The sequence below is a fragment of the Phalacrocorax carbo genome, chromosome 2 (genome assembly GCF_963921805.1).
Source record: "Phalacrocorax carbo chromosome 2, bPhaCar2.1, whole genome shotgun sequence".
Classification (NCBI taxonomy): Eukaryota; Metazoa; Chordata; class Aves; order Suliformes; family Phalacrocoracidae; genus Phalacrocorax; species Phalacrocorax carbo.
Window position 1 is genome coordinate 165,030,840 of NC_087514.1, and position 23,917 is coordinate 165,054,756.

The window sequence follows — 23,917 nt, forward strand, 5'->3', positions numbered from 1 at the left end:
GCCTTGGCCAAGTGCTCCTTAAATATCGCCAGGCTGGTGCCGTGATGCCTCCCTGGGGAGCCTGTGCCAGGGCCCCACCACCCTCGGGGGGAAGGGCCTTTCCCTAATGCCCAGCCTAACCCTCCCCTGGCACATCTCCCTGCCGTTCCCTCGGGGCCTGGCGTTGGGCACCAGAGAGCAGAGACCAGCCCTGCCCCTCCTCCTGCCCTCGGGAGGGAGCTGCAGAGCGCCATGAGGCTGCCCTCGGCCTCCTCTGCTCCAGCTGAACAAACCCAGGGACTCCAGCCGCCCCTCGTACGGTTTCCCCTCTAAACCCTTCCCCAGCCCCGTGGCCTCCTCGGGACACTCTCCAGTAGCTTTATACCCTCAATGTCCTGCGGCGCCCAACGCTGCCCACAGCACTCGGGGTGAGGCCGCCCCAGCGCGGGGCAGAGCGGGACAATCCCCCCCTCGCCCGGCTGCGATGCAGGGCTCGGTGCCCCCCAGGGCACGGCTGGCCCCCTGGGCTGCCAGGGCACGCTGCGGGCTCATGTTCAGCCTGCCATCGACCAGAGCCCCCAGGTCCCTGCGGAGCTGCTCCCCAGCCCCTCGTTCCCCAGCCTCTCTGTACAGCCAGGGCTGCCCTGCCCCAGGTGCAGAATCCGGCACTTGCCCTGTTGTGTACGTGCACACCTACCTGGTGCAACTCCATGATATAAAGAGTTTCCATATACCTGAGATTTGCCTAAATTTATCTCACTGAGGAAGGGAGAGGGGACTCAAGATCTGCACGTCGGTGATTTGCAAAGCACATCGTCTTTCAGTGTCTTTCAGGGCGTTCAGCACGAAGGAGTTCTGTTCCTGCTTACAGCCACCAAGCTCTGCCAACAAACCAGATCTGTCACACTTGGTCAAGTAATTTAGTTTGAGGAACATGCCAAATTCACTAAGACTTCCCCCCCCAGGCACAACAAGTGCCAACCGAAACTGCCCGTTCTTCCTCCACAGAGTTTGCTAAGGTAACAAAACCAGTCACATAAAACATGAAGAATTTTAATTTTTGTAACTGCGTTAAACCAGAACACATAACATGTCTCTTCAAGGCGGATTTACCAAAACCAAATTCATCTCACGTGGAGAACAGCAGCTGATAAATAACGTGAGTTGAACTAAATAAAACAAGAAGCCGTAACTCTTTATTAGGGACATAAGTACAACAGAGTTGATTATTTAAATAAAAGGAATCAAATCACGTACATAAAAATACTAGAAAATTACACTGGCCATGACTTATTACAGAATTCTCATACTTCTGAGGCTTTCACCCCTGTAACACAAACCTTTGAACCTCTGCTGACCGTTGCACCCTTCGCTGAACAGAAACGCGCGGTGGTGTGCACGGCTTGCCTCAAGCTACTGACACGGCGAGCGCAATCCAGCCCCGGCCGCACGCCGTCCCGTAGAAACCGACTGACGGAAACACAAAAGGAAAAGCAGACGAAGGTCACGAGTTAAGGTGTACCAGCGCCCGGTAATACCGAGGTACGACCCAAAGAGATCTGTGAAGTATAATTTTAAGAATGTTACGCAAGAGGTAGAAGTAAGATTTTTGCAGCGTTCATTCAAACATCCAGTTGTTTTACAGAAATACTTAAATAAGCCTAAACTGATTAATGATTAAAGTCTTGTCTAATCAACAATTGACTTTTTTTTTTTTAAGCTAAATTATACTGTCACATATTTCTGTTGGGCCTAGTGAATGGATCAACTCAAAATCCTCCTCCAGCAATACTTGACTAGCAGTGTAAAATTTGCTATTTTAAGTCAATGAGTTTGACCAACAAACATGTAAAAGAGATACTTCAGACACCAAACAGTATATTAAAATATAGACACTATTAATCTTTGTATATCCGTCATAAAAAATAAAAGGAAACTTATTTTTCCCGTATATATTGGAAATAGCCTAATTCTGTGAAAAAACTATGCTCGTTAAGTTATTACTGTGCATAAACGAGTTTTAAGTTAGTTGTATTCTATACAGTAAAAAAATGTAAAGCAATCTTGCTCTGGCGATGATTTTAAGTTGACTCTGATTTATTTGTTCTCTCTAACAAGCTCTTTTACACACTAGATGCAAATATTTTCCTTTTTAAAGCTCCTTTGGCAAAAAAGCAAAGAGGATTTATAGCTCCAGTTCCTCAATTTCTTTTAAAAGTTGCTCCTAACCTGATACATTTTCAATTTCTAACAGCACAGACTACATACACCAAACGCATTTTTTTTTTTTGCACCTTTGATTACAGTATTGCTAATGAAGAAAAAATAAGGACCGTCCATTCTATATAAGTGATAAAATCAACTGGCAAAGTTGTTATTTAAGAAAAAAAAATTAGAAAGCAATATCTACCAAAAGTAAGAGATGCCCGAGATGCCTGATTTCCATATAAAGTTGTACAAAACAAGAGAGCGCTGGTGACAAGATGGACAAACTGCAGAGGAAATAAATCAAGGTCTTAGTATGGTTAAGGCTACATTTCCATTGAAGCAGATCGGGATAAAACAAGGTGCAAAATTCCCCGAAACTCACAAATTTATTTCGGCCAAAGTTTCTCCAGGAGGGATATTCCTCAGCTTTAAAAGAAAGCGGAATGATCCCGTTGATTTTAAGTTGTCAGTGTAGCGAGAAACCTTATAAAAAAAGGTTGGGAACACATCCTCCTGGAGTTTCTGGGTAACAACTGTTCAAGGTGAACTACTGAGCTTGTATTTACAAAGAGCCTGCCTAACTCGAGACACCGTGCCAGCAAAGCAACAACGCCAGGTAAGGACAAAAACCTGCTAAAGCTGCTGGCTGCAGTGGAAGCAGGACCACACCCATCTCTCCAGCAGCCTAACTGCAAATGCACCTATTTAAAATAATATTAGAGAGACCTGTTTGACAGTCGAGTGCTGTCATGTAGTCACTGATGTGCAGTATTCCCTGTTCTTGTTCAATATAGCATACAATCGCCACGAGTTACATAATCGAGAACTCAAGTTTTTCCACTTTGATGATGCTCTTAGGAAAAAAATAAATCCTATAGAAGACTGTGGCCATAAAGTAGAGTTGTAAAACTGAATTTTAAATCAAGATTACATACACTGTCAAAGCAATAAAGACACAACGAACAAAAGAAAAAAGCCCTACTGCTTTGGGTTGCTCCAACATGAAGCGTTTTGGCATCACAGCTCCCAAGCAGAGAATTGGGGTGGGGGGAAGTCAGCTTGCAGAGCAGGTAACAATAGTAACTTTTAAAAAAATATACATATAGGCTTAAGGTCTGTTTGTTGCATAATCTTTACAGCATTTAAACACAGAAACCCTACTTCCTACACAGCTAGAGCTGTGACCTAACATAAACGGTGTATCTGAGAATATCCCACTGAGCAAAGCCGAACGCTGCTGCTTGAGGAAGAACAGATTTCAAAAACAAACCGTTCAGTGGAAGTTTTATGCTAAGTACTCTGTGCCATTTGTCATTTTCGAAGTCTAGAAAAGCTGATCTTAAATCCAACTTCATTCTCTTCCCTTACAGACAGCAGTCGAGAGGCGCTGATCTTTGGAGGTCTTGATCCAAGAGGGAGGACCATACCCCGGTGGTTTGAACCAGCTGTTGCCAAGCCCCATCTGAGCTCCTCAGGCTGACAAGCAGCTTGCTTCCATGTGATAAAAACATACAAGGGTGGGAGGATGGCTGCCAGAGCGGGACAAGGGTGAGCCAACTCTGCCACAAGTCCAGCAGTTGAACCCTGACAGCATCTATGAGCGGCAGATGGGGAAAGGGGAAACACAGTTTAGGCAAAGGAGGACTCCTGGTCCCTCAGGCTCACACCCTTCCGACCACAGGAGCCACGAAGAGGAATGGTCCTGTCTGCTGGAAGCAGGGTTTCCTGTGGCTCAGTGTTTCCATTCTTCTTGTAGCTCCCCTCTCCTTCATTATTTCCCCAAACAGAATGGGAGAAGGCCCGGACAACAGATGAAACATAATCCCAGGAAGCTGCACTCATGCTCACTTCTGGAAGAACACATAGGACTAAAGCTAGGAAGCTTTCCACAAAATTTTGGAGTATCTCTCCGCTTCTCTGAAAAAGTGGTAAAGGCTAAATGGCCAGCAAGTACCTCCACAAAGCCTCTCACTCCCGTAATCTCCACCTGTAACTATTCATTTACTTCACCAAAGAGAAAAGGTACCAGGAATAATAAGAGGAGACTCATGAAGACCAGAGTATCAGATTCCAAGCTGTAAGGCAAAAAATTTCAAAATTATACGTATCCAGGTACAGACAAAAAGATTAGTAGCAGTGGTAAATGCCAAGAGAAAAGAAGAATATTCAGTCTGGAAAGAAAAAAAAACAACAGCAGTAGTTTGGGAACGAATAGTCTCACAGACACTCCTGAAAAGGCCACAGCAAGGAAAGCACCACGAACCTAGACAGTCTCCCTGGATGCTGTTCTGATAAAAATAATGACAAGCTAATACCAATTTCTTAGTTTTCATTTATAGAGATACAATCAGACTAACTTCATGGCCAGAGGGATTCTGTGGATACACAAGAAAAGCAGAGAGAACAAACCTAAACAAGTTCTTACTCTGATGATGGCATCTCTTCTGGGAATCAAGAAGGTCAAATTACCAGAAGCCTCCAGTTATTTATACAGAATACTGAAATAATTGTAATTCTTAAATCTATGCTGTACTGGACAATCAATTTGGGATTTTAAAGTATTAAAGATTCACTGCCAACTACCAAAACATACACCCTAAAAATAACATTGACTTGAGAAGGGACCCTTAAGTACCCTGTTTGCTTAAACGGCAGCAATCTAGTATCACTGCTACTGTTATTAGCTAAAACTCCACTACCTTCTTTACCTCATTCAAAAATTTAAATTGAATAAGTCAAAACAGGAAAAAAAAAAAGGACTGTTAAATCTCAGCAAAGCTGGGAGGTGGGGGGAGTAAACTAATTTTTACCTGGTTACTCCACAAGCGGGAAAAGAAAAAAAATAATCCAAAAATCAAAGCAAACCCCAAAACAAAACCACCTCTCTGGCTTATGTGTGACCTCATACCTTAACTCTGCTTCCACTGAAGTCAGTAAAATGTGAATACAACTAGTCCCTAAAACCCGAAGCATTATACTTACTTATTCATACCAAAATTCCAGTGCAATACTTACAGAATTCGTACATTGTTGCCAAATTAAACATTAGGCAGCTAAAGGTATTTTATGACTGTAACAGAGCTGCAACTCCAGGTGGTTGTTTTATAAAACACAGGGTTTTTTTCCCCCCTGAAATATCAAAGGGTACGTAATAAAGCCACAGAACTGAAGCATTCTGAAAGGACTTTTGTCTTTATAGGTCTAGAGCTGTCCATAATCAAAGAATTTAAAGAAATGGGCACCAAATCATTTTGATATGAAGACCCAGAATTTTTAGGAAGGAAACTGAGCAAAGCCAAATGAAATAGGAGCGCGTGCTGCTCGCATCGGTAGGGCGTGGCAAGGAAAAGCCTGGTACCGACACACGTGACCTGCGGCGACTCACGCTTGTTACAGAGCCCGTAACTGGCCGGTTTAACAGTACGCGAGAACGACACGAACAGCGTAGGCTAATTGTTAGCTACAGTCAAATGCAGCCACACCGTGACCCTTTTTAAATGCCTTTTTAGACTGCGGTTGAAACAGAAGTGAGCGTACAGCTATTTACCATTTTGGAAAAATGAGACTGTTAAAGGCACGTTAACTATATTATGAACCGATTAAGACCATATTCCTTCACAATAATAATTAGCACACGAGCAATACGATAGGGACCTACTATGCCCTATACATTCACCACTACAAAACAATCCTGCAGGACTACAACTGTTCCGTAAACAGAAAAGCTCACCGAGACTTTCAGATTCCGATTCCTGTCAACACGGTAATCATAATTAGAAATCCAAAATAATTAACTGAAACACTGTAGACTCCACTTTTTAAACGGTGGAGTATAGTTAGTTAGTTTCAGAAATGCAAATTTAACCTTCTTAAATGAATTTGTGCAAACAAATCGCACATACACACAGAGAAAACACTCACACTAAAATAACTCTCTCCACTACCTGTGTTTTAGGCTAAGGCTGAAAATATTCTCTTAAGTTGAATTCAACTTCTTTAGGGAAAAAAAATCATCTTGCTATACTAAGATTCCGATTCCCATCGACGCTTGGTTTTAAGCTGTATTCAGTGGATTACAGTGAGGCGTGGGTAACCCTTTTCTACAGAGGTATGTAGCTACTGCCTCATTACAGCGAACGATGGTATATTGAGACTACATCTGCTCTAGAAACATCCACAGATCCAAGACTACAGAACTGCATCTGGAACATTTGGCAAGTACATACATATATGGAAACAAGTATATATTTATCCACAAAATGTCTAATGCAACACTGAACACTATGGAACATAAAAATCTTCATTTTTCTCTTTCAAACTTTGCTCATATCCCCAAGTTAGTTCACGTTTAAAATAAGAACTGCTCTCCACAGCCATTCATTAATATACTGACCCCTAAGAACCTTAGTTGGTTATTAGTACGCGTTAAGAGATCGTGTAACAGTAAGACAGTTGTTAAAGCATTAAAATATTTATAAGTGCCCTAAGAACAAGACTTGACTTACTCATTCTTTTCTAATTCTCACCCTGAACATTCACACCGATACGTAACACTTCTGATTGTCTAAGCCACAGAATGGAGACTAGTTAACAGCAATTAAATATATTAAATCTTCCATGCGAAAAATTAATCAGTTAAACAGCTTTGGTAACCTAGTATATAGTTAGCTTTGTGTAAATATGTTGCAAACATCCCTTCCCCCAAAAAAATCCCTATATACCACGTGTGTATTTATATAACAATATACATATTTCCTGAGTAAATCATTAAATCTGATTATTCGGAAGATTTGGCAAAATATCCAACTTTATATTACTAAAATAGAATTTTAAATAAACATTCAATAAACACACTAAAATAAATATGGAATGTTTCTGAAAATCATAGTACCATGAGCTTACATTAAGAACAAACAATAATTTTTTAATTAAGTGCATACTATGTTATATAGTTACTGTTTTTAAACCCACTGAGGAATCAATAAATCTAATTTCTAATCCTGAGTGACAATTTTATATCACCTGCTAATGTGTACTTCAATGCAGTACTTACTGCAAATCTACAAAATCTTTTTTTTTTTTAAATGGAAAATTTTAAATGGACTATGCTCTAGAAAAGCTCAGTTTACACTGGTTTAGCTAGAAACTGAACTGGCAGCACAACTGCTGAAGCATCTCACGCAACCAACATTAAATACTGATTATTCTTGTCAAACTGCTAGCGATAACCTGGATGGCTGACTCCCTGTCACAAAACCAGCACAGGAGGGTGGATTGCTCAGTACAGAGTCACGGGATGCAACCTACTTCGTGATCACTTTGGCACTTAAAAGAACTATATAATGGTGCAAAACCCACCCCAGAACAATTACGAAATACCTTTCAAACAGATTTTTTTTTAAAGAATGCTAAATTGTATCATTAACAAAAAAAGGAGAACTAAGTTTAACCACATCTGGTTTCTCAGGTCATGACTTGACTCACAGCTGATGCACGGCTTCGGATAAGCGCACAAGGAAATGCTCAGCTATTGTTTAGTTCCTCTTATTAATAAAATTCTTACGTAGCAGACATTGCAATACCAGCAATATTAAAATTGCATTAACACTATTACAAGATGTGTCTCTCAACACCAGAATCACAGTAATAGAATTGCAGCACTGATCAGTTATATTAACCCTTTTGATTTTTGATAACCTGGCAAAAACACCTTCCCCGGTACTACGCAGGATGCCTCGCCCTTCCCTTCTAGTCCTCAGCCTTCTGCCTCCCTTTTGTTATTATTATTTGCTGTTATTCCAGAACCCTCACGGGCTCCTCGGGTTTTTCTTTTTTGCTTCCGTCGTTTTCATGCTCTGCGCTGCTTCTTTCTTGTGTGCTTGTGTTTGGAGGACAAAGCCCTTGCAGTGCCCTTTCAACAGCTTCTTGTTTTACTGGGCCGCTTGAAGAGTTTTTTGGCAAAGTCATCTGTAACGCGCACCATAAAGCAGTACGAGCCTTGCGTGTGGAAGCGGCCAACTCTCTAATGGCAGCTGCCAGAGCCAGAATGTCTACAACAGAAAAAACACATTACAGGTTAAACTGGGGTACCAAGCTGGAAATATTAATACATTTTAAAGTTCTGGAAATTTGTTCAAGCCATCACCAGTACGCAAAGTTTGCGCAGGAAACAGCTAACGCTGTAGCCAGGTACTGTGCTGGTTGAATTCCATCAGTTAGCGTGGTTCTCTTGCAAATGAGAGCTGTAACAGATCACACTAACAGCGACCAAAATTCAGCAGCATAACCATCAGGCCTGCGATAACAGCAATTAAGCCCATTTAATTAATGTTATCGGAGGGGACTATCTACAATGACACTCAGCAAGTACAACCAGTGAAGCTACCTACTCAACTGCAGCCAGATGAGAGCGATACAATCCTTTTTTCCTCCTTTGTCTTCCTTGCAGTGGTGCTGACACCCATCCAGCCTCACCGTGAGGAAAGGCTCACTGCCCACCTTTGGAAACATGACCACCACCAGCAGAACTCAAAGAAACACGTATTTCACAGCTGAAAACAGACTAAAGGCTTTTCTATATGTGATTTTGGTTGTGCTGAGACACTCCACAGCAACAGAGCTCTTTGTCAGAAACATAACTACGCTGCTGATGTTACCATTAATCGTAAATACTAACTGCCATTTTTCTAACTATAAGCGTGATACATGGATGGTTCAAATAATGATCATCTGGTGACAAGTGCTGTCCCTCAGGGGTCTGCACTGGGACCAGTACTATTTAATATCTTCATCAATGACATAGTCAGTGGGATCAAGTGCACCCTCAGCAAGTTTGCAGATGACACCAAGCTGAGTGGTGCAGTTGACATGCCAGGACAGGATGTCATCCAGAGAGACCTGGACAAGCTGGAGAGGACCTCATGAGGGTCAACAAGGCCAAGTGCAGGGTCCTGCACAGGGGTCAGGGCAACCCCCAGTATCAACACAGGCTGGGGGAAGGAGGGACTGAGAGCAGCCCTTTGGAGATGGACTTGGGGACAAAAAGCCGGACACGAGCCGGCAATGTGCGCTCGCAGCCCAGACCCCCAACCATGCCCTGGGCTGCATCCCCAGCAGGGCGGGCAGCAGGACGAGGGAGGGGGTCCTGCCCCTCTGCCCCGCTCTGTGAGAACCCCTGCAGCGCCGCCTCCAGCTCGGGGCTCCTCAGCACGGGACAGACACGGGGCTGTTGGAGCGGGGCCAGAGGGGCCACAGAAACGCTCCGGGGGCTGGAGCCCCTCTGCTGCGAGGCCGGGCTGGGAGAGCTGGGGTTGTTCAGCCTGGGGAAGGGAAGCTGTGGGCAGACCTTATTGCGGCCTTTCAGTGCTTAAAGGGGCGCTGTAGGAAGGGTGGGGGTGACTTCTTTAGCAAGGCCTGTTGTGACAGGCCAAGGGGTGATGGTTTTAAACTGAAGAAGAGGAGATTTAGACTGGATATAAGGAAAAGAGTTTTTACTCTGAAGGTGGTGAAACCCTGGCCCAGGTTGCCCAGAGAGGTGGTCGATGCCCCATCCCTGGAAACACCCAAGGCCAGGCTGGCCGGGGCTCTGAGCAACCTGATGTGGTTGCAGATGTCCCTGCTCACGGCAGGGGGCTGGACTGGATGGCCTCGGAAGGTCCCTTCCATCCCAAACCATTCTATGATTCTGTGAATGCTCCCATACACTTTCACTATAAAGCATTATCAAAACCACCATGTGTGATTTTCTTTTTTTTTAATAAGATGATGACCACCTGCTTCCTGGCTTATGCTTGGGGCTGATATCACATTACTCCAAAAATTGTATAATTTTAGAAGGCTGTTTGCTTTTAAGGATATGACATCATTAAGAAGGTGCTTGCCACCTAACTTGTGGAATGAGACATTTTGACTCTCTTTACCGTTTATCTTTCCCTTCTTCCAAGGCAGGACTATTCCCTACACATTGCTGGGACAAAGGAACCACAAGCTGTCAGCTTCACTGCAGGAAATAACACAGGACAGTGCTGAGTAAGGATCCAGAAGAGGATGGGGGTGAGGCAGGGGAAGCACATTCCTTTTTGGAAATAGTTTTCTGAGACACAGGTATTTTCTGAAGAAAAATAACACGATCTTTACCTCAAAACCCCAAATTCCCATAAGTATCAGCTGTACAGGTGTTGTACTGAAGAGTAAGTTATCGCTTATGCTATTAGAAGGGAATGTGATTTGTCCTAGTTTTGCATTACTTCTACAGAAGAACATACTACTGCTACTAATTATTCTGGCTTGACTCCAACAGAGTTAGGAATTGTGAAATGTAATTGCTGGTGGTTTTGTGATCTAGATATTGTGATTTAGACAGACACAGTCAAATACCACAGCACCAACACTTTTTTTTTTTTAATTTTACAAGCTGAAGAGAAAAGAAAGACTAACAATGCCACTAAAAAGAAAAAATTCAACTTGTTTAAAAACAGGTACAGTTTTACTTTTCAGACAAATACTTGTGGTTATATAGCATCACTGAAAGAGTTTTTACAGTTCTCTTTAGTCAAGAGGAGAAAATTTCAAAGTGTTTATCAATAGTAACAGGAAAACAGAAAGGAAAAAAGATCTCTTAAGGTCATTTGAAGTCTTTTAAAAAGTGACAGGTTTAGATATAGAAATTTTTTTGTTGAAGTTACAAGAATCGCTGCATATTTCAAAATTGCATATTTCAAATAGCATATTCTCACAATTAGATCTTTGAAAAAGCTTTTAAAACTACAGAAATGGGCAGCAGTTACCTTTCTCATTATTATAACGTGGCGCTCCCTGTCTCTGCGGATTAGCAGCATTAATAATCTCATCCTTACGCCTCGCCTGTGTTGCGTGAATGGCTTCCATATGGTGTTCCAATGTAGTGGATATGTTACCATGTACAGGGGTACCGCAAAGCCTTTCCATTTTTCCTATTAATGTGAGCACCTGCCGGACACATTGGCAACACCAAAATCACTAAGTATAAGTTTCCATTAAACAAGCAAACATAAAACCAAAAAGAAGTACAGGAATTATGGCTCAAGGAGGCTTACCCTGGCTTGTTCTCGTAACTGGTCGACAATCAAACGATCCACCCGTGATGGGTTAGCAGGAAGTCGGGACACAGGAGTGTTATTTGAGCTAGATATGCGCTTTCCTGGAAAGTTTCTTGCAAGGTCAGCCTCAGTCTGGAGGGGAAATAAACAGTCATTGTCAATGTTTAAAATTAGTACAATATTACAATCCATATTTTGGGGGTGGTTTTGAATTTTCAAATACATTAGAAGTGCACTTATCTTTACTTCTGACTGCATTTACAGAAAAACGTCCCCAAATATCTGTCTAGATGTACAACCAGGTGCTGTAAAAGGAGGAGTACTTCCCTAATTCAGCTCCACCTCAGTATACAACACTCAGAGCAACATTTGGAACCAAAGCTGTACAGCTTTATTTTAACCAATCTTGGGCACAGACCTAGGCAAAGAAATTTGTGTACAGCACCCCAGGAATTTAAACCCAATGCCTCTCACTGCATCTCTCAAAGGTCACACATTATGATAATTAACAAGAGAAACAGGTGGTCACACCAGCATAAATTGCATCTGAAGTGCATCAGGATTAAGCCAGGTTAACATAAACTGGTATCAGCTCTGAAAAAGTCATCAACACAGCTGCCAAACTCCCCACTGAGAAAGGAACTGGCCAACCCACCATACAATGCAGGCAGTGACTAAACAGCACCAAACCTATTTTCGGATAGGAACTTCTTACACTTGGAGTAAAAAAGAAGACACAACTAGCAGCTGATTCTCCATCTTGTTCCTTCTTCAGTGTACAGTGGACTTAGGAGAGAAAGATTACCACACTGCAGTTCAAGGCAAGGTTAAGTCCACATTCACTATGCACGTTTGTACTGAAAATATGTGCTGAAGTCCTTTTCTTTTTGCTTTACCCGCAATCTATATTATTTAATCTCTGCCCTCACCTAACATGAACTACAAGAGCTGACAGACTCCACTCACATTCACCTCAGAAGTCTGAAAGTCATTCAGAAAATAATGGATGGAGAAAGGGTCATGAATTCTTGTAACACCACGGGGCATTTAAGAATTACAGCTAGTAAGCAATTTGCAGTACTTACAGAAGAGAAGACTGGGGGTGGATCTCATCAATACCTATAAATATCTGAAGGGTGGGTGTCAGGGGGATGGGGCCGGACTCTTTTCAGTGGTGCCCAACGCCAGGCCAAGGGGCAACGGGCACAAGCTGGAACACGGGAAGTTCCCCCTGAACATGAGGACAAACCCCTTCCCTGTGCGGGTGCCAGAGCAGGGGCACAGGCTGCCCAGAGAGGCTGTGGGGTCCCTTCCCTGGAGACATTCACCCCCCGCCTGGACGCGGCCCTGTGCCCCTGCTCTGGGGGTGCCTGCTCCAGCAGGGGGTGGGACGGGGTGAGCTCCAGGGGTCCCTTCCAACCCTCACCATTCTGTAAATCTGTGATTCTGTACTGATCTATATGCACATTTAATATTGCAGGTAATTCCAAACAGAGAACTTGTAGACCTTTTTTAAATGAGAGATCCCTGGAAAAGTGATATTTATAAAAGGAAGCAGGTAAGCCCACTGTCACTATGAACTCCATAGCAGCTGCAATAAACAGGTTTCTTCTGAGAGCTGAAAGGGCTGACAGATTAGACAAGATGGAATTAAATGCAAGTCCTGCCAGGGGGAGTTTCTGTCTACACGCTTAACGAATTCACTTAGGGTGAGAATATCAAAAAGGTGATCATCTCAAAAGAAAGTCCCTTCCTACGTATGTACATACGTACAGGTGAGCTGTACATACACTGGTAAGCTAAACAACACTGAAGCAGAACTCTTGCCACTGTCCTGGGATAGTTCAGGCTGATAGGACTATAAAAACAGCTTCTGAGAGTTTAACCCCTGGCAACTAGCATTCTCCTGGACCACACCTACAAACAGGGGTTAACACAGTCCAGGTACATTCCTGTCAGGCAGCTGGGATGCAGTCATCCCCTTCTTAGGAACAGGTATTTCGGTTGTAGGAATGTGATCCACACTACAGCAGCTGCCTTGTACAACTGAGAGCAGTTTACACTCATAAATAAAGCTACCTGCGGGTATAGTCTGTAACTACAAAAATAAAGGACTGAGACAGCCTGAGTACATCACTAGGACAAAACTGGACCACTTTGAATGGACCAGATCAAGTTCAATTATAAAATCCCTTTGATTATTAAGAACACAGTACGAGGATAAACAATCCTTTAATGATGAAAACAGAAAAAACATACACTATGAGATAAAAACTATGATTCAGTCTTCCCAAATGACTTAATTGACCCAAATCCTGCATGAGCAGGTTTGGAACCGCCTCCTTTCCCACAACAGAGTGTAGAAGAGTTTCTGAAAATGCTGTTGCCTCAGACAAGCTGGAGAAAGAATCACCATTGCCCTCTCTCACCTGCAGAGCATTCCTGGTAAAAGACTGGACAGGCAGAAAGGAGTCTTGCTTAAGGCCATCACTGAGCAAACAAGACAGGCAGTTCTATTTAGACCTCTAAAAGGCTATGAGCAAGGTCTCACAGCTGATGCTGGAAAGAAAAAGGTGCTCTCCAGAGATCCTTTTTGGTCAGATACCTGCCTCTCTCTCCAATGACCAGGAGTCTTCTCCAGCATGGAGGAAGTAGACAGGCCCTCAATGTATGACTAGGACAATGGATTATCAACAACCTAGTTTCCAAGAGCTGGCACAGAGTTGAGAGATTTGACTCTTCCTGGGAAAGCATCTCCTGCTCCTTTTGAGCTCAGAGCTTTCATTCCCAAGTGTAATACATTTATCAGCAGTGTGATCCCCTCTCTCAGGCAACACTTCTTAGCAAGAGATTCTGAGGCAGGAAAGTGACTGTAACAAGAAGAGTATAAACCAAACTGTCCTTTGGGAGAAGCCACATCCGCTCAAAACACTATGTTTTCTCTATGGCTGTGTACAGGGTGATCAGGATTATTTTCTTCCTTTTCACTAAACCAAAGATTCAGTAAAACAAAAAAAAACCACCCAAAAGAATAAGGGAAAGACACCACTATATCACTGACAGTAAAAAAAACAAACCCAAAAAAGCCAAAACACACCAAACACGTTTCTCTCCTTAATCAACTGCACAGGGAAAAGGAGAGCCTGGCTTTATAATACTTCAGTTAAAGATTTAATTGGAAAGAAGGAGTATGGGACAAGAAAAGATATCCATTGAACCAAACTGTGCAATATGAACATTTAGAGCATTAAGGTGCATAAAACAGCAGGACTTTAAGAAGCACGTGTGGTAGAGAAGGCTCTGCTATACCATAATATGAACCTGGTGGCTCTAGAGTCGCAACAAAGGCCTACTGAATCAATAACAACTAGCTAAGGATGTTTTATTGACCATATAAATGAAAAGCATCCAAGGTAATGATTATTCAGTGCTTTGGCCAGTGACATTGTTATCACATTTGTTGTAGCAAATAGCGTAGGTTACTAGAGAGAAATGTTGTGTAACACCCCCATCTACGGGGAAAGAGACTTAGAAACTGAAGCTCAACGCCACACACGATTTAAAACCAGTCATGCTCAACAATACAAGCATTATATTCAAAGCAGATGTCATTAGTTTTAAATACCTAGAACGCCGTCTACAACGTGACAACAGAATTCTCGCCTCCTCAAAAGGAGCGACAGCCCGGCGTACCTACTCTCTATAGATCGTTTTGTGCGATCACCAGCTTTGATAGGAAGTTCTCGTCAGTTGTGTTTTACCTTCTTTCTCTCTTTCTCCAAAGCTCTCCACTGCTCATAGCACTCCTCCAGTCGGATATGAAGCTCATTAGCAGGTCCGCTGCGGTTTCTTGGAGGTCTGTACTTATTAAATGGTGTTGGAAAGGCAAAATACGGTGCAGCTATTTCCCCGCAAAACAGATCGTTGATGAAGGGATTCAAGTGGTTAAAATCATCATAATGGAAGAGATCAACAAGTTCTGAGAATGGAAACGGTGACGGAGGAAAAAAATTATTTGCTGATGAAAACAGGTGGTGATTAAATTGAGGAAAGCTGGGATTTTGCTTAAAATCAGACATTAATGGGAAAGAAGGAAGAAAAGAAGGATTAATGAAATCTGACATGCTACCACTGTTCTGTTCATGTTTTTTTTGGAACATATTGAACTGCTGACGGTTTGGGGTTGTATACCCCAAGTGAGGAATCCAATTCCTTCTGCCCCTTCTATCGTCTTTATTACTATTATTTTCTTGGGTCTGCTTTTTTGGAAATCTGTGGTATTTTTCAGGGTCTTCACTGACAGCATTCTGCTGCATTAACCAATCAGATGAAAAATTAATGGGGAATTTCCGGCATTGCCCCTCCTTGTTAGTCAACGAATCGCGCTGTGATCGTCCAACGGGTTTCATCTGCTTCTGATTTTCTGAGACAAAATTAGAAACTCCCAAATTATTAGAAACACCATTCGGTATTTGTAACCTTCCATCTTTCCTTGAAGGGAGGACAGGTGAGATCTGTGAGTAGTAGGAGGACTGTGTTAGAGACTGATGGGTGGGAGAACCACCCGACATGGTGGAAACACCTGAAGACGACTGCGGACTTGTTACCACTTGCTTTCCATATGCGATATCCGACGCAGCTGTCGGACTTGCAGTTGTCCCATCCAGCCACATACGTCCGTGGTACAATGAATAACTCCCGTTTTGCATAACATTTTTTACAGATAAATCATATTCTGAAACTTTATGAGAGCATTCTTTAGGACTAATATGGACCTTACATTCATTATTATTAAAAGCATCCCCAACAGGAAAGCTATGATGACCATTTTGCACATGGGTTTCCTGCAGTTTTCTGTTTGTCCCTCCAGAAAAATTTTCTTTAGGGGGTTGATTGAAAAAATATAGCGATGGATGAACAGGTGACTGCAATTTATGAGCAGCTGTGAAGTTTTCATATCTCTTCGAAAACAAGTGGTTGTCCTGGGACACTTTATCCCAAGAGTCATCAGCAGGCTGACTGGAAAGATCAGGGGAATATTTAGTTTGTTCTTGAGCATCATTTTTCATAACTTTGCCTCTTGCTCTTTCAGTTTTCCAATACTCTTTCGGAATGCTAGTGCCTTCTTTCACTCTGTTCTGAGAAGAAAAAGTGCTAAAACTGGAACCCAGTTTTTCATAGTCTCCATTTAACCTCATGTGGTCATAACTGCACAAATGCTGATTATAGTCTGCATTTTGAAATGAAAACCCTTCTTGGTGAACTGTATTATTATTTTGCAAAGAGCAGTTTTCAGGATAAGTGTTCTTCAGAATGTTATCAGGCTGAGTGCAAGGGCCAGACGGAGAAAGCCAAGACTCTATGAAATGAAGATCTTCCAAACCTCTGTGCAACATCTCCACATCATGAGACTTTTGCAAGTGTTCCTGACAGTAGTTCTGGGTGCCCATCAGGTTTGAAAAATCCTTACTGTCAACAGAGTGCTTAGATGAGAGCCCCGAGAACCCTGAGAATTCACCATTGCTTCCAAGATCAGGTGCCCACATAGGTGGAAACAATCTTGAAAGAGAATTCCTGTAACAAAGTTAAATAAACCTCCTGTAATGTTTTAAAACATTTCTTACATGAAAACAGTTCACATCTCATGGTTATACACACCCCCTCCCCAAACCGCCCCCCCCCCCCCCCCCATTTCATTCTTGGCTAAACATACACAGCCCTCCTCCAAAATATACGGGAAGGGAAAAAGAATTCCCACTGCAGCTGAGCAAATGCCATGTGAAATCCAGCCACCAATGCTGATCTCTAATGTTTTTAATGTGTATATTCATAACTGCAAAGTTTATTTGGATTTATTAAATATTGTAGATTTGAACGTATTCGGTCAACTCCCTACTGGTTAAAATTAGATTCCCCACCCCCGCCCCAAATGCTGTAGGCTGAGGGAAAACTTTAGAAAAATCTGCATTTCTAACAGTTTGTTGCCTTCTTATTTTTAGTGGCATTTGAAGTAAAGAAAAACACTTCTATATTTCAAGGGGATTTATAAGACCTTCGTAACTCAACTCTGAAATAATTCAAAATTCATATTGTGGCTGTGTGACAAATGTAAAAAACCCCATGCAACGTAAGAACTTTCAGACCAAACTTACCAGTCTGTAACTGGTTCTGGCTTACTTGGCTCCTCTAAAATGCTTGACACAAGCCCAAACATATCAGGGCCGTTGCCAGAATAAGAAAGATTTATTGGTGCCCTGAAAAATAATAAAAAAGAGGCCTAAATAAAGAAAAGTCTTTTTCTCCTAAACAGAACAGGCAAAGGAAAAGTAAAGGATTAAACCTTTATATTAGCAGCATCTGGTAAGCTTTCTGAATGTAACATACTCTCAGCACCCATAACAGGAATCTCTTCCTGCATTTGTGAATTGCATGGCCTAAATGAAATAAAACGATTTTCCTAACTTCTTGCTTCAACAGAGACTTCTCAAGCTGTTACATGATGAGACAGGAGCAGCAAAAAGATTTTCCTCCCTTTTCAATCAACATAACTATTTTACAGACATTTTTTCAAATCTCGACTGTCTCCTTTAGAGGGTAAATATGATCAATCTTAAAATCTTACAGATTCTAATGTATTTACTTCTCTAATTCAAGAACTAGTATTTTAATCTCAAAATAAAAATTACATTATACTTAAGTTGGACCACTTTTTAGTCCCCTTTCAGAAAGGAAATGGTCAAAATTTTATTAAATAGTCCTGGCAAATACCAGAGATGTTCAACCATCACTGACTACTCTTACACAAGCCCAGCTTTTATCTTCAACTTCAGGTGCAAAATGAGACCTTTACAGAGCTGTCTGTAATGCCACCCAGCTCTTACTCAGAAGTTAATGAGAACATAATGCTGTTAAGACCTCCTTCCCTCTAACATGTGCTCTTTTGCTTCAATAAATTTCACTCAGCTGATTCCTTTCAGCATCCCTGAAGATCTCTCAGTCTTCCCTGGTGTCACCTTATCCATACTACATCGCCTGCTAATGCTGCCACATAACTGCTCATGCTGATTTTGAAGATTAACAAAGACTGTAAAACGTGGGATAAACTATTAAGACTCTTGCCACAGTGAAAATTAGACACTTACACCTTACTAGCTTCTATGTTTTGACTTCTAACTACCTCTACTATTTACTTCATGACCATTCAGTTTCCTCTGTAAGGAATCTCGTCTACAAGATTTTGTTTAGGATATACATAAATGCAGCGATTCTTGAAAATCTTTTATGAACGTAGGACTGTTAACTGATATTTGATAACTGGATCTCTTTTGTGTCTCAGATAGTTTGTTTTGGTTTGTTGGTTGTTTTTTTTTAAAAGGAGGCCTATTTACTTCCACTTTCTGCGACCAACAGGAGATCACAGATTAAAGCTTGCATCTAGATGATGACTTTCAGCAAGGGAGAAAGCAGAGTCAATTTACAATGTGGCATGGAAATTAAACTACTGGCCATTTTACAACTGCAGACTGGGCAGCAGGAAGCTGGGTGCACTACAAAAGAAAACAAAATCATAAGAAAGAACAAGCACGAGACAGCAGTGAGTCTAAAATTGCCCAAATAGATTTTACAGACTAGATGGAAGTGATATGAAGCATTTAGCTGTTCCTTCTGGTACATACACCAGAGCACTACAATGCAATGCAAGGCAGGAGAACCTGAACCCCTGACAAATTCTATTTCTTAAGACAGTCACTTGTTCAAACGAGGGACTAGAAACCCCTCCCCGCCTTGTGCCTCAGCCAGCACTGTGCATCACCAGCAATCTGAAAATTCTTGGTAACGTAACGTGTCAGGAAGCATCTCATATCGTAAAATCCTGATCAACCCTGAAAGGAAGATACTTCCCATGGAACACACTGATGCATGTGGAAAAGTTGTCAACTACATTACTGTCTACTGGTCTCCACATAAAGTATCTGCTATCAACAACAGGACAAGCAAAGTTAAAAACAAAAATCCTAGCAAAACAGATATTCTGTTTTCCCAAGTCCAAGGCAGGCAGCTATTAGCCTTTCTGGTTTGGTACCAGAAAACACTTGCTGTAAAATCCTTCAATTCTGCAGCATCGAGGAATCAAATTTTTACCTCCTAGTGCTAACAAGACGACTTACTGCCTACCAAGGCAGGGCAACATAAAAAGAATCCATGAAAATAACGAGCACATAGGAAAGGCAAAACTATACCAAACTGTGTGCAACTATACAGGATAGAATAGGAACATCCAGCCTGACACCAAGCTGGTGGCAGTGAGCAAGCCTGCCCCTGCAGGCAGAGAACGAACAAGAAACAGGACGAAAGAACCACCACAGCTCCTTGGCAAAACTTCCAGGGTAATTGTGGCAGTAGGAGGGCTGCAGAAGATGGAAAAGCAACAGGCAAATGGAAACGGTACCTTTGCCACATCTGTGTGCCGCTCCCGCTGTTGTGACTAACTCTAGAACTGAAACTGGGGACATGCCCCCAGCCTTTGAGGACAGAAATTAAAAAGGAACTGCTGCCTTCCTTTGGGGAGACACTATATCTGAGAATATGCCTGAATTCTTTACATGTGCCAATAACTTAATCCAACCTTGTGCTGAACGAGGGTGGATTTTCAAAAGGACATTCATCAAGAGAAGTCTGTGGCATTAGAATACAGAAAACCTATGGTTTTCCATAGGTTTGAGGCACTGGGGCTCCCAGAATTTATTGTGGAATAATTTCAACGGCCAGAAATATTGAGAATTAAAAGGACAAAAGCATGAGCAAAGTTACACTGCAAGGAAATCTTCAGCGACGATTAGGTGCTCTCCCCAAGCAGTTTAGAGGCACTAAAATGACACAGGTGTACGGCAACTAACACAGTTAGGCACCAAGTACCCTAAAATACTACAAGTAAAAAAAAAAAAAACACCAAATTTTTTAAGGACTAGTGCGTATCTGCAGTCTCAGAATGGGTGTATGCATGGATTATCATTAACAGACAAGTACCATTTAGTTGTTTAATTCTTTGAATCACTTTTTAAAAAACAAGCGAACAAAAAAGCTTCCTTGCATTTGCTACCTTGCAATAACCTAAAGGCTGCTTTTAAGAAGAGATTGTATATTTTAATTAGTGGATTTCCAGAGGTTAAACTTAGCTGTTACAGCTAATACAAAAGCTGTATTATCTTTTATTTTAAAAAGGACTAAAAATAAACATCTCTGTGACACTTTTCCAGGGAAGATTAGCAAAAAAAAGGTAATGGTATTTAGCTTCTTTGCAACGCATTTATCTTCCTTAACTGTTACCTTTCAGCATCTTTTGAGCCAGTGAGCTACCATTTCCCCCCACCCCAAACTTCCCATCTTATCAGGCAAGTGATAAACAAATGCAAGAGGCTGATATTAGAAACGCTAACAGCATCATCACCAGTGCCAAGCACTGCTGTGCCAGTCTTTGCCAAACAACCCCTCAAAAGGCAACGTTATATTGCCAGCACTCGGCATTAAGACAGAAAGAAGAGAGCAGGAAGCCTAATATGAAATCATTGTTTACGCATCGCTAAGGCTGCAACAGAACCATTACAATTTCAGTTGCTGTACACAAGCTATAAAATTACCAATATGAAGGAGAGAAGAAATTATTTCAGTGGGTGTCCCGATTTCTAGGCTGTGAAATAATAAGTCCCTGTTCCTTGCAATCCTTGTATCATTCCTGATTTTATAGAAATCATTCCTCTGCAGAGCTGACTTATCAAAGCCAAGGAATAGTTTTATTTACTCTCCACTGACATGGAAGCTTTCAAAACCCTATCCAGCCTCGCTGCCCTTCTCTCTACCTTTAATAATTTTACTGCTTTATTACAACTGGATGATCAGAAGTGACTGCAATAGTCAAGACTTGGGCAGAGTGGATTTCTCCAGGGAAATAAAAATGTTTCATGATTCAGGTAACAAAGACCCTTTGCATTCATTCAGGATCCAAAACTGCCAAATTATTCTTGTTACATAAAATCGGACTGGAGCACATTACATCAAGGACACAATATGACAGTAGGCTGGCGTATTTTCAAGGGTAGCTGTTGGCATATTTATGCTTTCAGCGGCAGAGGTACCACTTACACTCGACCCGTGTCTAACACTCTCTGCATTGTTTATGTTCCAGGAAATACCCTACATTATCAAGCAGGATCATTATGAGCTCTGGTACTGAGGGATGGCAGGCATGGAAAAAGAGCGGGTTTTTTCCCTTAAGGAGGTTTCGATTACAGATGGTGGTTTTCCATTTTATTCCTTAAATGTAGTATTCTTTCCAAATTTTAAAATGTTTTTACATGTAAACACACACATCTCTACATACACAGACCCCCTTCCTTTTTTCACAACCTCTGTAATAACTCTTATACAGCAAAGAAAATTTACTGAGTTTTTAGGAGAAGTTTATGGGAAAACTAGAAAGATTCAGAATCCCATTTGTTCCGCTCCATACCACTTCAGTGTTCCAGAACACCACCCTAAGATTACACCAAGAATGCTCATACCGTTTCTTTGTGCAGTCTTGAAAAGAAGTTTTTGAGCCAATGTCCTCTCCATGTGCTGACCAGTCACTATACAGACGGGAAGATTCTAGCGGAGGTGGCGTACTAGTAATTGCTCCTAATAATGGTGAAAATATTTGAGTGTCCATGTTTTGTTTCTTGCTATTTACCTATGTTGAAAAGAGAAGGAAACATTTTTAATATTACATGTTTATGTAAATGAGCAGTAAAGGCAACAAAGCAAACCCTTTCTTTTAGATCTTGAATTAAATAATGTTTCAGAAAAATGAAACGTAGTTATGACAAAAGGATACAGTCTAAAACTTGTTCCCTTCCCTGCCTTAAAGTAGTCCAAATCTGACAAATGTAGGCATCTTCTAAAAATAAGTAAACAGTAAAAATTACTTACTGAATAATAGGAATTCTCTACAGATTTCACATTGTAGGTATTTGCGTGTCAAGTTCTCAAGCTTAGACTCTTCTAGCCTATATGAGCGGAAATGCACATGTCACAGGCACGCACATCCCTTCCGAGAAAACAAAGGGCAGAGCAATTACCCCTGCTATATCCCTGCAAACACAAAATATTCCAAGCGGGGGGAACATTTGTAAACCTCACAGAGCAAAGTATGGGTTAGAAAAGTAATTTGTCTTTAAGTACTGGTCCAGGGAGACTATTACAGATTAAATAATGGGAGATCTAAGTAACACAGGGAATCTCAGCTAGGAATTGCTACAACAGAACCTGACTGACAAAAGTTTAAGCAGAATATCAGAAACCTACTTTGAGTTGGAAGGAACCTCTGGGGTCATCCAGCTTAATTCCCTGCTCAGAGCAGACCCAGTTAGATCAGGCTACTCAGAAACTTGCCCAGCTGAGTTCTGAGATCCCACCACTTCCTCTCTGGGCAAATTCTTCTAATACCTAACTGTTGTCTGGGTTAAAAAAAAAAAAAAAAGTATTGAAACTAGTCTGGACTACCTTCTCTATAACATCCCGTAAGGCAGCTGCACACACCCACAAGATCTTCCCTTTCTCTCCCCCAGGCTGATCAGACCCAGCGCTCTCAGCCTCACCTTGGACATCCCGTTCCCCAGCCCACAACCATTTTGGAACCCTCTGTACAACTCACTCCAATACCTTTCTAGGACTGGGGAGCCCCAAACTGGACACGGTATCCAGTTGTGGTCTTACAAGGGCCGAACAGAGAGGCTCATAATAGCGCTCACCCCACTGGCCACACTCTTGCTGAGACAGCCCAGCTCAGGGATGGCCTTCCCTGCTGCAAGGGCACACTGCTGATTGACAGCCAGCTTGACCACCAGGACCCCGATCCTTGTTGATTAACTTTTGCAAGTTTTGACCCTCGGAGTGAAACCTCAAACTTTCTTTAACAACAAAAAAATAGAAAAAACAAACCTTTTATGTTAGAACACTGAACTGGCTGCCCTTTAATTCTCATAAGTAAAGGCATCCAGTCAAGATGGAGTACTTGTGGTTCTGAAAAGAACATTTGGGAGACTCAGAAAAACCAAACGCAAAACCAAAAAAACCCCCCAAACCAACAACAGAACACCACCACCAACAAAAAACCCAACCCTCCCAAAACCCCAGATGTATCAGTAGCTGCAAGAGGCCGTGGGATCGGATGCTGACTGGAGCTGACTGCAGCCTTCAGCCCTGTGCTTTACACCTTCCTGAGGGGGCCAGTAACCAACAAAACTGTCCTAAGGTGAACGTTCAGCAGCATCTGTCCCACCCAATTCTAGAAGCATTTCTTAGTGAACTGATGTTCTTATAAGCACAAAGAAAAACACCATATCAGTTTAAAAGAATCTGTTGAGGGGATTTCCTATTTCGAGACCTATTTCACTGAAGATGCTGCCTTTCAGTTTCTTTGAGTAAACCCATCTATCTTCCTGAAACAATTGCTTAATTAGTTTTGTGTTCTGGGCAAAGAAAGGTCAGTAGGCCAACTTGAAAAATAAACTGGGGGGGCGGGGAAGGACTTGCTTCCTTACAAATACTGATGTATTTAATCTTCTGTTCCCAAAGAGCGCATTAGGTTGCCACCACACTGCCTGTTAATATAGGGA

The 23,917-nt window shown here is 42.0% G+C and overlaps 1 protein-coding gene across 2 annotated transcripts in view; it reads right to left on the reverse strand.

The window, feature by feature from the left end:
* Positions 1–1,159: 1,159 nt before the first annotated feature.
* LOC104042268 (meiosis-specific coiled-coil domain-containing protein MEIOC) overlaps positions 1,160–23,917 on the reverse strand; it is a 37,424-nt gene continuing 14,666 nt past the window's right edge. For both annotated transcript variants that reach the window (XM_064445168.1, XM_064445167.1), the window contains exons 3-8: positions 21,824–21,990; positions 17,417–17,518; positions 15,026–16,838; positions 11,262–11,396; positions 10,974–11,154; positions 1,160–8,237 (exon numbers count right to left, since the gene is read on the reverse strand). In XM_064445168.1, the coding sequence (XP_064301238.1) occupies positions 7,981–8,237; positions 10,974–11,154; positions 11,262–11,396; positions 15,026–16,838; positions 17,417–17,518; positions 21,824–21,990 (2,655 nt within the window). In that variant the 3' untranslated portion in view covers positions 1,160–7,980. The remainder of the gene's footprint in view (positions 8,238–10,973; positions 11,155–11,261; positions 11,397–15,025; positions 16,839–17,416; positions 17,519–21,823; positions 21,991–23,917) is intronic.